General features: G+C 40.5%; 1 protein-coding gene across 1 annotated transcript; it reads left to right on the top strand.

Moving 5' to 3' along the window:
• Positions 1 to 6800: 6800 nt before the first annotated feature.
• LOC119741053 lies at positions 6801 to 10869 on the top strand. The gene has a single exon (XM_038216668.1). The coding sequence runs from the start codon at positions 8209 to 8211 to the stop codon at positions 9181 to 9183; it is 975 nt and encodes a 324-aa protein (XP_038072596.1). The 5' UTR covers positions 6801 to 8208; the 3' UTR covers positions 9184 to 10869.
• Positions 10870 to 16654: the final 5785 nt, after the last annotated feature.

Raw genomic sequence — 16654 nt, 5'->3', positions numbered from 1 at the left:
ATATGATGTCCTTTTCTAAAAAAAAAAAAATCCTTGGGGTGCATGACCCCAGATCCCGCAGTCTGGGGATCCCCTTTGGGGATCACAAGCCATTGAATTCCGAACCCCCTTCGGAAAATCCTGGCTACGCCCCTGTATTATGGAGCATGGATTAGTACGCAAAGGTATTGATCTTCCCAGGTACAACGGATTGGACTCAAACAAGGTCCACCGTAGAGAGTGCATGCACATGATTGTAAACAAAGTATGTCGTCATCAGCACATATGCCTATGGGGTTCTATTCAATCAAGAGTGCCAGAAGCCGTAACAATGCTTTTGATGCAAGCAGTCGTTAAAGTGTCTTCGGTACGGGTACAGAGTGAATGGGATGTTCAGAGGCAAGTGGAGTTTATTCATCCAAGAGCGCCTAAGCCGTAACAATGGTCAGGGGTCAAGTTCTTCGTTGTATTGGCTCTTGGATTCTTCAACAGTATACCCATAAACACTAGTGGGGATGAAGTTTTCATTCATCGTCTATAGTACACCAAGGAGTATTCAAGATCTGCAAATGAAATCCTGACTGCTCTTGACTACCATCAAGATGTACCATTTGTGTTTGTATGATGGAAGATCTCTTGCATTTGGCTGTATGGAGATTTACTGCAGGACTGATTCCTGTTCGTGTTTATGGAAAATTGTAGGTGTCTTAACGATCAAGTTATCAAGAAACTGATGACCGAAAACATCGCCCTTGCCGACCGGTAAACTTCTGCCATCGGACTACATGCACGCGAGATGAAGACGAAATACAAGAACCCACGCACTGATCGATCTATGGACGTTCAAGTTGTTGGATATGAAGCTCAACGAGATAAGGAAACGGATGATTTGATGGTGTGATGTTTAATTCCCCCCTTACGTCACTGACACAAACGGTTCTTTTAATGGACCAGCAAATTTTCAAAGAAGAGATTGGAATTATACGGTTAATGAATTTTTCTTTCAGCTATCTGCATCTTCCTATTTTCATTGTTTTTATCTTGTTTCCTGTATAGTAACAAGTCATAAGCGCGATGCGTAATGCCACAGAAATTGACATGCAATAATAAGCCACTCAGTTGTAGCATTTATATATTCACGTCGCTGCCCATGTACGAGCGCGTTAAAACACTGGCCCAATGCGCTGTATTTATTTTCCTTTAAACGCCTGTTATCGGTTTTTGAAAGACAGAGTTCCATCATTAAACCTAACCCGTATTTTTTGGTCTCCACACCATGTAAGGTTTACTAAATCCCTCTACATGTTGACTTTTAAAAGACAGCGTTTCATCGCAAGCTCTTCCCACGGTCGTTTACCCTCACTTCTTTTGACCTGTCACTCTCCTTAAGAAGATTACCCCCGCGAGAAGGCTTAACTCTCCTTCGGCTAGTATTGTCCCATTACATCGTTTAGTCAATATGGGTTAACTACTAGCGTTTTGGTCTAAAGGCTTCCATTGATCACACCTATTGTTATAGGCCCCTACACCGATGACTAGTTGGTACGTACGCCCTCTAACGGTCCGGATTAATACGACACAAGCAACCCGCGCGGTGATTTCGACCCCTACAGACCAAAATTATTTTGGTCTCTAAATCCTACAGTCCGGCCACCCCATTGATATGTCCATGAGGCCCTTTGTTTTAGGCCTTATGCATAAATTAGGTCGTTAGAGACGATGCACACTACTACCCACTTTTCGGGGAACAAAATAATGTTTGGCCCACCCTAAAAAAACAACCGCTGTGTTGTGGATTTGGCCTTATACAATGTGTGCGAGACCGGTACCGGTACTGAACGGTCGCGCTACGTGAAACGAATGGTTAATTGCGAGAAAAGAAACAAAAGAAGAATAGTTTAAGAGAGGATTGGTTCCTACATCGAGAGCGAAGTTGAATAGGCAATTCGGCGTAACAATGAACGCGCTAAAAAAAAAAAATTAGGAACAGAGTGCGCTGTCAATAGTGTAACGCCCGATATTGGAAGAGAAAGTAAGGTGTGTTCGAATTCCTTGGTATACTGTAGCAATTGAAAAGAACTCTATTACCGAGTACATTGTTCAGTGACGATTACTTGTGGTGATACTCTCAGTCAATACAATTGAGGGCACTATGCAAGTTTAACGGTCAAGCCTACGCAGGTTTGGTTTAGGGTAAAAGTACGAAAAGTAGTTCGAGCAAAATTAGCTGTTTCGGCGACGTAGCTCGCCGAAACAGCTCCTGCTAGATACGTGTGTTCATATTTGGATTAAGATAGATAAAGGGGTTCTTTGCTGTTGTGATTAGAAAGAATGGTAAATGATTACATAATAATTGTACAGTGTGAGTGTGCAATGACGATTGGGTTGCGTGATTACTTTTAGTTGATTGAGGGCGCTATTCAAGTTTAACGGTCAAGCCTACGCGCAGTTTGTTTTGGGAGTGCAACTAACGAAAAGTAGTCCGCTCAGAATTTGCTGTTTTGGTAACGAAGTTCCCCGAAACAGCTCTTTTTAATTGCGTGTGTTTCATATTAGGATTTAAAAATAGGAACCTCTCCATTTCTTTTATTCTCATTTCTTATTAACCCTAATTGAATGAGCGCGTGTATAGGAAACCAAAAAAAATGCAACGACGTCCGTTTCGATACCCGGACCCAGCGGTCTGTGGACGATGACCCTAATTTAAAAAAAAAAAATTATCCGACTCCTTCCATTCTTGAGCTGCGTTTTTGGTCTCATGGGGGAGTCTCAACACTTTAATCCAAAAAAGCGCACCTGTGCGCGACATGTTAATTAAACTCTTAATGTTTGACTTTTTACCGAAGTCCACTGACCCACTTGATCCGACCTAAGGCAATTGAAGAATGGCCATTTCAGAACTATACTCCCCGACATACCACAAAACCTTTTGTGCTCAAATTGGTATTGAAACTCCACCTAGCTGCCAGACTAATAAGTCGTCGCTTATAAAGTCATAACATGTCGAGTAAGGATGTGTACGTAGAATCCCCAACATAGATTTTTCAAAAACAAAATAGTAAAAAGTTGAAACTATGTACCAGAATATGGGAATAACATATTGACGACGGTTTTGCGTGGAAACAAGATACGAGCCCAGAAAGTTGGTTGCGCGAATATTTGTAAGCGCAAATTTGGGGTACTCTACGATACTTACGAATTATTACGGAATCTTTTGTTTAAAGAATAGAACGGCACGCTCAAACAGGGTCATGATAAATCTACAAAAGATCGATACAAAACCCGCTCGCAAACAAGTTTGCCGTGATATTATTTATACTAAATACAAGTACATTCGATTAATGCTTAACTTTTGTATCATTATTAGAAGTAAGGTAATTCTTTAGGCCTAATGTTACAACATGACGCGTGGATGGTTTCCAAACTGGAAGTTCCAACACTGCACAAAATAACAAAGTACTTCCTAAACATGCCTTTTCTTTATGTAATGGGGTGTTTTCTGCCTTTTTTGGGGGGGAGGGGGGGGGCAAAATATGATGCCAACTACGGCTTCAGCTTATGGGTGCAGACCGGTATAAAATATAGTTCGAAAAATTCCTACAAATCACAATTTGTGTACCCTGAAATTCTTTGCTATATAAGACAATTTTCTGGGCCATGAACTTGAAGGTTTAAAAAAAAAAGCGGGCCCCGGACCCCACGCCGTAAGGGCTTCGAGTTGTTGAGGATAATTATAATACACTTATCCACATTAAAATTAAAACATTGTGATCATTTTTAATGTTGGTTCTGTAGCGATAAACACGCCCCCCTCCCACAGCATCGGACCCATTACACGTATACTGTACATACCGTGCATGAGGCCTATTTGCCCAAAAACCTGAGTTGGTAAAACGCGGAACTCTTATTATTGAAGGTCTTCCCGTGTGAATTTTGCACAGAAAAAAATCACAGGAGTTGTTGAGGACATAATACACTTATCCACATTAAAATTAAAACATTGTGATCATTTTTAATGTTGGTTCGGTAGCGATAAAGATGCCCCCTCCCACAGCATCGGACCCATTACTGTACATACCGTACATCATTCTGCCTGTTTAAAACGCGGAACTCTCTGAGGCCTGTACCCATCGATCGCGCTGCCTGGGTGAAACATGGAACTCTTAGTACAGAGGGCCGTCCCGTGGTTTTTTTTTTTTTTTTTTTTAATTTTTTTTTGTCCAAAAAAAAAGAAGAGGATTTGTCGAGGATATAAGACAATTGTCGACATTACAAATAAAACATTACGATAATTCCAAAAATGTTACTTCTGCAGAATTCGTTCTGCAGAAGTACATCATCAATCCCGGGACATACCGTTATTTCGGTTTACCGTTTTGCATTTCCTCAAAAACAAAAACAGTAAACAAACCATTGACCGTTTTGTCGTTTTACAGTTTGGTAAAACGGTCAAACGCAGTGGCGTAGCCACCGGGGGGGCGGGGGGGGACCGCCCCCCATGAAACCTTGTCGCCCCCCCCCCAGTCGCCCCCCCCCCCAAATGAGATTTTGAGTTTCTAAAAAAATTATCATTGATCTACATGACGCCATGGGCCCTATTATGTACTACAATGTATCTTTTGCTTAGAAAATATTGGTTAAAGTGGTCAGAAATTGCCTCAGATAGCACCACAGAGCATTTAGAATCCAAAATGTTTCGGGGCCCTTAAGCGGGCCCCGAACCCCACGCATATAGCTCAGAATTCTGGTAGCTGATTCAATGACTCCAACCTCGAAAACAATGTTCACAAAATGTTCTTATGCCTTTAGCTGAGAAAACCTCGAAAATTATGTTTAAATTATTATCTTTTGTGCTAAGATAATTATTGGTTAAAGTGGTAAGAAATTGCCTCAGATCACACCACAGAGCATCGAAAATCCAATTTTTTTCGGGGCCCTTAAGCGGCCCCGAACCCCACGCCAATAGCTCAGAATACCGATAGCCGATTCAATGTCTCCAACCTCGAAAACGATGTTCAAATAATTATCTTTTGCCAAGAAAATATTAGTTAAAGCATAGAGGAAAGTCGTAAGAAATTGCTTCAAATCACACCACAGAACATCTAGAATCCAATTTTTTTCGGGGCCCTTAAGCGGGCCCCGAACCCCACGCCGTAAGGGCTTCGCGCTTGCATCAGTTATGATCAAGGTATGTCCCTCCCCCCACTTTTGAGAAGCGATTGACGCCCCTGCTTGACGCCCCCCATGAAATGTCCCAGCCCCCCCCCCCCCCCCCCCCCCACTAAAAAATTCCTGGCTACGCCACTGGTCAAACGGTATTAGGATAAATACGGTTTCTCTGTTTTATAAGTTTAATAAAATTCATTACAGCATAACGATCAATGATTTCTGTTTTAAAGTTTTACACAAATAACTTTGAAAAACAGCAAAACGGTCGGTATTGAATACAGACTGTTTTTTTTTCCTTTTTTTTCAGTGTCATAGTGTGCAGTCCGTGGTGCATTTTGTGGTGCTGGGCAAGGGGGATGGAGGGGAACCATGCTTTACATGAAAAAGTGTTACCTCGGCATAATGCGTGGTGTGATTCCTGGCGTGACCCTGACCCCCTTCTCAGGCGATTCAGTTGGTGGGGTTTAAGAGTTGCAAGCAAAAATGGCGCTGGAAAACTTCAATGGAGGACATTACTTTTTACAATGGATACAGGATGGTAATACGTTTGAAGAAGTTGCAGATATTTGAAGTAAATTGGAGTTCGGCGCGGCTCTTCAATAGCCAGTTCGAAAACTATGTCGTGAGAACGAAATGTGAGAAGGGCAATTTGGGTCCCAGGCAATGACTCGATCCCATGAGGACGCATTAACATTCCTAGGTGCATTGCTTAATTGCCGAACCTAAATCAAAAAATGGTCGTCAGGACTATTGACCGTTTTTCATTGTCCTGTTCTTGTAAAACAACACTCTGAAAATGAAGCAACTAACCGTTTATCGCTTTCAACAATTAAGAAAAACAACAAAAAGGTCATTGTTTTTTGTGACCTAATACCGTTTGACCGGGCGTTTTACAAAACGGTAAAACGAAATAACGGTAGATCCCGGGATTATGTAAGATATCAAGTTGAGTTTTCAGAAGTAGCGAGAACAACGGATTTTCATTACTTATCGAACGGCAAAAAGTACGAAATGAATGTTAATGATACCTTCAACGTTTCATGTTATGCTTTTATACGTATAGGCCTACACATTGCTATAGAACCCATGTGCAGGTACAGGTATCTCATAATGAGGTTGTTCTTTGTTACTTTTATTTAGTAACAGCAGATGTCCAAATTTAGTTTACTCATGTGTGCAAAGTTAAAAAAACCACCGCCCTTTAACTCCGCCTTATAAAGGCATAATAAAGGTAGGTTGTAAGAGACTTCATGCATGTAGTCACTTATTATGTAATTCTTCAAAAACCTTCCTGGTTACAGGTCCAGGATGAAACTCGCCCCCCCCCCCAAAAAAAACCCCCCAACAACAACAACAGCAACAACACACTACATAAGATTTAAAATCATCTTTATCCCGTTCCAGGAAACACTTATTCCAACAATCCATACAATTTATATGTTGAGCATTTGCTCTGGGCGAGTGTTCACCTCCTTCAGGTGTATAGCCCAAATGTCTCATGACAAACAATTTGTTATTTATACAAGTTGATGGGGTTCACAATTCCCAACCCATCACTACAAACCCAGCCAGGTTGTTTGTCTTAATTTACATTTTGACAAGCCGGTAGACCGCCAAATCTTGTCCCTTAACAATGGGCACAAAGGGCCGGACCAGATCACTTGAAGTGCTTCACGAGAGCCGGTTGTTAGCAGAGCTGTCTTTCTCATTGTTACCTGAGCCTTATGTCAACTGGTAGTTTAGATTTTGGGCTGCTGACGTATTATGTCCGAGGGTTGAGCCCACCAGCCTTCATAACACTTCGTCGGGCAGGTACAAAGGACGATCTGTGCCGGTGAATCAGTGTTGCTCGGTGCCCGTGGATATTACCAGTAATGAGGCCGTGTGCTTAGAAACTGGCGCATAGAGAATCACAAACCAGTTCAAATATCTCAGGCAAGGCAGTCGTACAAGTTTCATCACAAGCTTCATCGCACTGTTTTGAAAGAGACTTCCATGATAGTCGACGCGTTTGGGACATCGTTCAGTCGAATGTGATCTTCAATTCGATTTCTCTCAATGGAAATGCGTACCACTAATGGAACTTCAGATTTTGCCACCGGTTGATTTCCGTCCCCTTAAGAAATACCCTAACGCCACGGAAGCATTTACGGTTCTCATCTTGTCGATAATGACGACCAGACAAGTTGCCTAACATCGGAAGCGAAACTGACTGACTTTCACCGCAAGGAAGATTTGATGCGAATTTTTATCAACTTCGATTAGTCAGGTGAAAAGCAACTAACTCAAGCAGACATTCATTCTCTTAGTTGGCCTAAACTGCTTGACAGTGGAACTCCAACCTGTACCAGTTGTCAAGGAAACGCCAAACAAATTTCGATGAAAATTGAAGTCATACCTGTGTGCAAGCTGTTATCAAACCATATTTTTTTATAGGCACTGCTGCATATATCACGACTTCAATCTGACTATGAACCCTGCCGGATCACAAACCATAATTTGATTGACTCCATTGACATGTCGACGTGACTGAATGCTTGGCTGAGTTGTCAGAGTGCACCACATCTTGATTGGATTTAACCTCCCCAACCCTGCATGCTCATACATCATGCAGGTCGGGTGTTTTTGCCGATATGCCAGCCCGAGAGCTCATTTTCTAGTAAAATGGGGCAAATATTCACTGGCGTGTATTTAAGTGGATGTGATACAAACACCAAGAACACAACGAGGCATCCATGAGCTTCAACCTTTGACTGACAACCAACAGTATTTTGCACAAAATGTGCTCAAACGGTAAGCTGCGTGCTTTCACCCTCAGATTCAAGAACTTATGGAAATGATGTACAAGTCATTTACATGTACATGTACTTCGGAGAATAATTTTGAACACCACCATAAGTTTCACTTTACGTGATGGGCCAACTGGTTGGATTTTGTAGTTTCAGTGCAATCCTACCATGGAACGTCTCATCGGATGGACGGAGAAGTGTGTGACCATCACTCGGCATTCGCAGGAAATCTCTGACATTCTCTGAATAGAGTGCCGATTAACAAGGTGTCATGGAAACTGGAGAGGGTTTCATGTCGGTCATGGACCACGGGGTGGAGGTCAGCATCGAACACTTACCAAAGATCCCTTGCTCCAAGTTCACCATCATCGGCAACTCGCGCATGCGCAACAAGAAACCCGTCCGGAAGAAGGAGCAAATGTGGAAGGTCCCCAAGGGCTCTCGGCGACACCACACCGCCGACCAAGAGAAGAAATCTGTTCAGGATTTGAAACAACCCCTCAAGGTCACCGCCAAGTCCCTGGAACCGAAGTTTGGAAATCAAGAGGAGAACAATCGACTGGACAAGAATGGGATCTACGGGGACGCCTTTCAGCGGACTCTAGACCTGACGCATCCGGGCAGCAGAGGCGGCCCTGCTCAGCGAAAGCTGGAGCCCAAACCTGAGAAAAAGATCATCGATGCGTTTTACCGGGATAAGAGCAGTCTGTTTCTTCATCAGTTTGGAAAGAAAAACGCAGACAGGAGATCCGGTCGCCACGACTTGTCACTCCCTTCGCTTGCCAAGGGGAGGCTAGGAACCGACAAGCCGACTCAGAGTTGTCAAGGTACCGCCCGTCATTACTGTGACGTGGTGGGCCAGCGATACTGCACCGCCTGTCTGCGGATGCATCGCCTGGACAAGCTGGCCTATCGGTCCACGGAAGGCGGGAAGGAACCGCGCCCAAATCCGAAATCCAGTTTCGGGACGTTCTTGCCCAATATCCGGACAAAACCGGATGGAGATTGGACTACGGGCGCGCCGAGCTCCAAGCACGGGGCAGCAAGGACCAAATCCTCCCCCTTATTCTCGCAAAAGCAGTCATCCTACGGTCCTCGGACTTGGGAGAGGGTAGGGCCGCCTTATAAGACTCACGAAGACAGGAAGAGACGAAAAGTTACAGATAAGTCGACAGTAATGGTCAAACGAATGCCATATACCTTGGATATTACAACTGATACCGATAGCAGACATTTGAATTCTTAGGAAAATATTGTAATCGAATTGTGCGGCAATACTAACACAAAAGGTTCAAAGGTTCAAATTTTCATTTGCCGTATTCAAGGGTACTTGGTGCCTTTTTGGTTTTTATGCTAATGCAAATTCCCCTGTTCATGAGCAAAAGTGTGATGTCATAGGCAGAAACCTCAATGCTGCAATTGGTTTGTGCACAAAAAGATGCCAGAATTTTCGATCGTTGTTGTGTCAGTTTATGGCAATAAGCCAGTGAGCAAACTTTTCTCACAAATGTTTTCAATGAGGAAATTTTGGGGTGCACAATTTCAACAGAAAACACCTAATATTAACAGTGTCTTACTGAAATGACAACTGCGCCCTCAGTTGTCTGGAAAAGCATGGACAATTTTCAATGTGTATAAAGAAGTGCACTTTTCAGTAAAAAAATAACCAAAAGGGGTGTCAATTATAGTTTTCATACACTTAAGAAGATTAGAAAGTAGCACAAAATAAGAACCGAAGAAATATTCACTTCATGGGCCCAAGTCCATACAGTGTTCTCATTGTACAGCATGGACTTTCTTCGTTTCATTTCATTGAGAAGCGGCAGGACTTAAAAACACCTAAATAACCACCGAGGTAAAACCTATCAAAACACGATTTCAAATATCCATGATAATTTAACTGCAATGAATTAATTGCCACATCAACTTGGAAATTTCATATGAATTGACCAAATCTGTTTTGTTTAAACCAGATTTTGCCGTCGAGGTTATGCACTTTAGTCAAAATTAATGACAAAAACTAGTAATGAAGTTAATTGAGAGGGAAAATAGTGTTATAAATTACTTGTAATTTCCATTATTTTAGGCAAAACAAAATAATCAACTAATTTCTCGTCTGCGTGCCCTGTTTTTTTTTTTTTTACCGCCCACCGTTTTCCCCTTTTGTCTTTTTATTTGTTTCCACCAAAATTGTATATATGAAAGGTTAAAATCTTGCGGAGATGACGGCTGCTTTGGACACAAAAGTATCAGCAAAAACGTTTTTATTGACTTTGCCTTATAGAAAGAATTTGACTTTGTCAACGGGTTCATAGTTTATATATATACAGTATATATATTTTAAATAAGAAGTTATTAAGATATACTCTTTATAATGATGCGATGGCAGTCTATATAAAGAATTTGTTTGGTTTGGTTTCAATAACGTTTGTTCACAAAAAAAACTACAACCACTTTTGTATTTAGCCAAATTTGCCCACTCGTTGATGTTGTAGCACTCTCCTATAGTGTCCGCCATATCTTAAATTTCTGACGTGTAAACTTACATCGTGGATCAATTGTCATATTGTTAACTTTTGAGAAGAATTGCTTTTGACATGTAGGCCCTACTCTCCAAACGTGGGCCTCTGAAAATCGTGGGCCTTATTGTCCTCAAGTTCAAGGTCCACTATTGAATACAGATACTTACATCCTAAAACAAGACTAGAAATAGGTCATTCCATAGAATCCAAATGGGTGACATGAGTTTTGAGTCTCAGTTTTACCTGATCGTTATGTATAATTTACGTGTAAGTATAAAAAAAAAATTAAAATTGACTTCAGATAATTTTTGTTTGTTTGGCAGGTACTAAGTTTGCATAAGCACTCTTGGAGAGAGAAGGTATTAAAAATGTGTCCTGAATTTACAGAATCGTATATCAGATGTAACATGGACACGAGAAAACAATGTACCCCAAATTTATGGCATGATCCAAGCCAAGTAAAGCTGAGGGCCCCAGTAGCCGGGCCGCGAAATATTTTTTTCCCAAACGAGATCGGACAATATCAAAAGAGGACGCTCTCTCTCCTCTCGCTCACTCTCTGTGCGGTATGCATATTCATGATTTCCAGGACTTTAGCGAATAAGTTATGTAACAAGGAATAATGGTGTTAAAATCACCGACGAGGCTGATTCGTGGACTGGTTGGAAATAGTCCTGGCTTCGAATCAGGTGATCTGAGTTCGAATCTCTGTGAGCGTTTTTCACTTCTTCTCATTATATAAATATACATTTTAAACTGACGTGAGGAAGAAACATTTCTCACAAGACGTAAAGCCTAATCTTGGGTTGTGTTGTGGAGAACAAGGCATTAGATATCCATGTAATGGACCGATCGGAAACGGATCATCGTTTGGGGGGAAAAAATCGCAGCTGGGCCCAGACCAGACCAGGACAAGTGACAGTCAGTCAGTGAGATAGGTATACATAGAGGACACTTAATTGGCACTCCGTGGCCAGCAGTGCGATATTGGACAGAAAATTATTTAAAGCTACAGTCCATCATTTGTAATTTGTGCATTTTGTTCGTTTGAAGCAACAAAAGAGTTCAAAATCTAATGAAGGATACTGAGCAACTAACCTGATGAAGTTTCAGCTAAGCTTCAGCTGTACATTCCTAGAAAAACAGCATTCTAAGATCTCAATTTCAAATCAAAAGTTACTGAATCATGTTTTGAATTGTTTTGAATTCCAGCTATACGCGACGTCGCGCACTGATCCGACGAATTATAACAACCGCGCGCGCGTGTGCGTCGTTCCAATACTTGTGCGCGCTGCGCTGAATAACAAAACGAACTACTAATTTAAATTTTCCTACGGTGCTTCTTAAGAATCACCGTTGGAAATGCCTTCTTTCGTTGATTACTTCAAAATGACAGCTTCCCAGAAAGAAAAATTTCACAGGGAGTTTAGTTCCCTTACTATCTTTCAACCAAGTTTGTTTTTCAACAATAATTACGCCAATTACTTTCGGATGGCTGCAAATGATGGACTATAGCTTTAAACGAAGTGAAAACATGTTTGTTTGTTTTGTGGAAACTAAAAGTAGCTTTAGGTATTATAACGTTGAAACTCACCAAAGACATCATGGAGGAATAACGATCACATTGCCAAATATCACATCGATAGTGTGTATTCCTACTACAGGGCGAAATGAAAGGAAACCCAAATGGTGCCCCCTATTTTTTTTAAAAGAAGTTCTGCATGTAGGCCCCCCTAGCGTTTTCCAAATCTACGATATGAAAGCCCAATTAAGAAGCTTTCTTTTAGTGAAAGAATCATTCAAATCGTTCGTGTACTTTTCCAGTTATGGAATTTTGAACACAAATACTGTTTTTAAACCTTGTCCACGGATCACATGATATTTCAGTAAAAATGAAACCAGTCGTATATCCTGAAAATGATATCAGAATAATCCCATAAGTCTCCGGGGTAGCCAACTAGAAGACAGGGCAAGACTATAAACTCTTGACATTATATAGCATGTTATTTTAACAGTGGAAGCAGCAGGTTTCTAAATAAACGTGATAAGTGCCAGTTACTATGGCTATGAGAGTGTTTTGATGTGTTTTTTTCATGTTATGTAAATAGTTTTCGTTTTGCTGAAATATCACTTGCCTTTATTGTGATCCGTGGACAAGCTTAAAAAAACCCAGTTTTTGTGTTAAAAATCCCATAACTGGAAAAGTACATGGGCGATTTGAATGATTATGTCACTAAAAGAAACTTATTAACTGTAGATCCTAGAATCTTAGAGCTGAAAAGCACTACATGCTGAACATCTTTACAAAAAATAGAGGGCACCATTTGGGTTTCCCTGTTTTTTTTTTTTTTACTCACCCTGTACATGTAACTGTTGCATCTCTCCAAAGCGTGCGTGTACGGGACGGCACTACTTTCAACCATCAACTGGATTTGCCATGAAGTTACGGTGCTAAGAACACCTCGCCGTTTACAGCATACACGTTGAAAGCGGCCTATTTTGTTTCTTTTCTATAACTTAAGAAACTAGGGATGAAAACAACCCCGGCCCCTTTGCTAGAAATTAAGAGAATATACCGCGCATGTTGTGAGACAGAGCGGGTACTCCCAGTTGTCCACACCCTATAGACTATTGTTACCCAACACATCCCACCATATCTTCAAAGAATTCCTGAGATTCGGGGAACGCCATGACCAACACAATAAAAGGGGGGGGGGCGTCCCTCCGTGGCACATCTTGCTTCAAATGTAATGAAGAGACAGGTCTACTGACTCTAGTAAAAAAGAAAAAAATAAGACAAGTTCTGCCCAGCCCACTAAAACCGTCAAGAATGTATAGGCCCTTTTTAAAGGTAAAATTGGTGGATACAATAGGAGTGCGCTAATCTTTTGTATATATACCCAATGTACCCCTCCAAATAGCGCCCATTTACTTGTGTCTGCCGTAATCATCTCAAAAATGCCAGTGCGATAGCACGTTTTCCCTTTTGATGAACAATTATAACCCACAATCCAATGGCAAATCCCCTTTTAAGGGTGGTTGGAGTGCGGAAGTCCACATAATACATGGACCAAAGCCTTTGGCAATATGAACCGTTTTCTGCCGTAGTTGCAAGAAAGACACATTGCGGTTCTCCCCACTCATTGGACAATGGTCAGATTAGCCATCGCAGCCATCTCCTAGTCAATCCGCCCAAGACGCAACAACAGTTGATCGATACAATTGCAAACAATTTTAAATTTGATTTTTTTTTATCGTAACGTTTTAGATCCAAAATGGCTGCTTTTGTTAAGTGTTACATCTAAAATCAACAATTTCCTGCACCAGACAGGTTTAAGATCCTCATTCCTACATAATGTAACAATAGGCGCGGGGAATATTATTGTTTTCATCGGATTTGGTGAGTTTGTTGGTTAGTTGGTTTGTCTGTTTAATAACAAGATAACTCAAGAAGTTATAAATAACTCAAAAAGTTATGGACGGATTTTCGTGATTTATTTTAGGAGTGGTCCTTGGTACAAGTACAAATCGATTAGATTTTCGAAGTGATCCGGATCCGGGTCTGCATCCAGGATTTTCCTATTTAAGGATTCTTGACCATTTATGCGAGTACATGTACACGTTTTTCTTTTGGGTGTACTGACAATATGGCGGGGAATTGTTTAGCCTTGGCGGAGGTTTGCGCTCTCCAAGTGCTTTCGAGTTTTCCATATAACTGGCAAACTAATTTTGGCGTATGCCACGTGCCGCTACGATGCTTTACAGATTTGTCCAGCCAATCAAAGCAAATTAAAAGATCACAAGAACAGAATGCGCAATGACAAAGGAATTTGTTACTGTTTATACTTGTGACGTCAAGTTGGGACAGGCAGACTGATGATTGACTTCTGATGACTTGACTGTGACACCTGTCAACACGAAGAGTTTCAGAAGTCAACTTTCCGGCAATTCGGTTCGCACAGTCACGTGATGTGAGGACCGGCCCTCGATGTATAAAGAATGACCCGTTGTCTTCCCAGTTTATTTTACTTCCCTGAAATTTATTATCATCAATCTGTAAATAACACACGTATCATCCAATGAAACTTCATTTTCTTTATAAGTCTCGTGAAAGTAAAACGATGAAAACAATAAAACAACTACACTGCAATGCGAAAAATGAAACATGTCTAAACTACCTGAGCGTCAAAATAAGCTGTGAGACTACTGACAGAACTGGTCTAAAAATAAACATCCAGTCTTAAGTTGAATATTGAGACATATACAGGTAAAATCAATCTACTCCTGACCACAATCCATACAGTTTAAAAACTTTATGAACGCCATCAACTGAATACATTTTTTTTTATAAAGTGGATGCAAAAATAACGCCATTTCGTGTAATAAGGCAGGTTCCTTTGTATTATGCACACTAATGCTAACCAACGCTTTATCTACAGCTAGTTATGATATCATTAAAAGTTCACACATGCGAGCTATTTCGAAAATTTATATTAAACATCCAAATCATCAACAAAAATAATTTTTTTTTCTATAAAGATTAACATACTTGCTATAAACATTTTACAAAAATGATGCCTTAATTAAAGGGATTAAATATCCTATAGTATTGGAACATGTGTACCGCTGTGTTAAACTGAAAACTATAAGTCTAGAATGACGCATGGACAATACACAGGAACAGTTTGACCTATTTGTTTACTACACCTCAGGGGGGGGGGGGGGGGGGGGGGGGGGGGATCAGCGATTGTTTTTATTTTGGCATAGTACATGCCTACTGAAGAGTCAAATTTGGACTGTGTAAAAAACAGTTTGGTCATGCTCTATTAAGCTATTCTAGTCTGGCTTTGTATTTGGTATCATTCATTGTAATATCATACAACAAATTCATTTATTTAATACAGTTATTTATAATTGACCAATTTGAAGTATAAATCTATATCAGTCATATATAAAAATTATTTTCACTTTTCAAGCGCAATTATAATGTACAGTTCATTCGTAAGCATTTGCTCATATACCGTAAAATATACCATAAGATGCAACCTGCAGAAACCTGTCACTTTGTAAAATATATTTCACATTTAAGACACTAAAACCAAATTAGCCGATTGTAAGTTTTTAGCTAAGATATAAGTTGTTAACGATTCTTTAAAATGGCGCTTTGAGTACAGAAATAGCTGGCTTCATGGTCATTTTCTCCAAATAGCATTCACCACGTGGAGGTTTTTTTTTAAGATCACATCAAATATATACACCATGCATGCATCATACAAGATTTCACTTCAAATACCACAGTGAAACCAAAACTTATTTCAGAGTGAATTAATCAATACCAAAACCACAGAATGTTTGCATTTAAAGGCACAAATGAGTAAATTCTAGCGGGAGTAAAACAACCAACACAAAATTAAGACACACCCAAAAATAAAAAAAAATGTCAATGCTACCAACGGCTGATATTAACTATAAAGCAAAACTTTCATGCAACTTCTTCACAATAAAAGTCTTTTTCTATTGTCTAAAGATCCTCGTCATTTTAATGAGACTGTCATCAGTGGCAAAAATCAAAGGTTTTCAGACCATTTTAATATCAATTTTGAGGTGTTTTTTTTTCAAAGACATGAGTGTGTTTTTTAATGCAAACGACAATAGAATTTGAATTTCAGTTTTTGGAACACCCCACAATTTAATTCGGTTAATAGTCACTTTAAAAGGCAGAATTCAAATTACAGACAAATCCGACGGCAGCCATTTTCTGCGGTGGCGCCAGGCTCGTGCGAGTTGCGCTCAGGTAGTATGCACGCACTCCGGGCTCCTTCAACCAATAGGAATACCAAAATGCGCATGCGCCTCGTCTTTAAGAATGCGTGCAGCATGCGCGTGAGCGTGACACCACCACAGTAAAAGCTTCTAATTCTGGTCGCCGGGTTCCACAATAGGTGCGGAAATGTAACTTAGATTTAAATCTATTTCAGAAAATTAAAGCTAGAGTCCATCATTTGCAGCCATCCGAAAAGTAACTGGCGTAATTATTGTTGAAAAACAAACTTGGTTGAAAGATAGTAAGGGGACTAAACTCCCTGTGAAATTATTCTTTCTGGGAAGCTGTCATTTTGAAGTAATCAACGAAAGAAGGCATTTCCAACGGTGATTCTTAAGAAGCACCGTAGGAAAATTTAAATTAGTAGTTCG

This window comes from Patiria miniata, unplaced genomic scaffold (assembly GCF_015706575.1).
Source record: "Patiria miniata isolate m_02_andy unplaced genomic scaffold, ASM1570657v1 HiC_scaffold_5, whole genome shotgun sequence".
In the NCBI taxonomy this organism is placed as follows: domain Eukaryota; kingdom Metazoa; phylum Echinodermata; class Asteroidea; order Valvatida; family Asterinidae; genus Patiria; species Patiria miniata.
The sequence above is the reverse complement of the archived record's forward strand: the minus strand, read 5'-3'. Positions and strand labels throughout refer to the sequence as shown.

What these genes read in the sequence shown, in the direction of transcription:
- LOC119741053 (XM_038216668.1), top strand. Translation starts at nt 8,209, where the DNA reads ATGGAAACTGGAGAGGGTTTCATGTCGGTCATGGACCACGGGGTGGAG.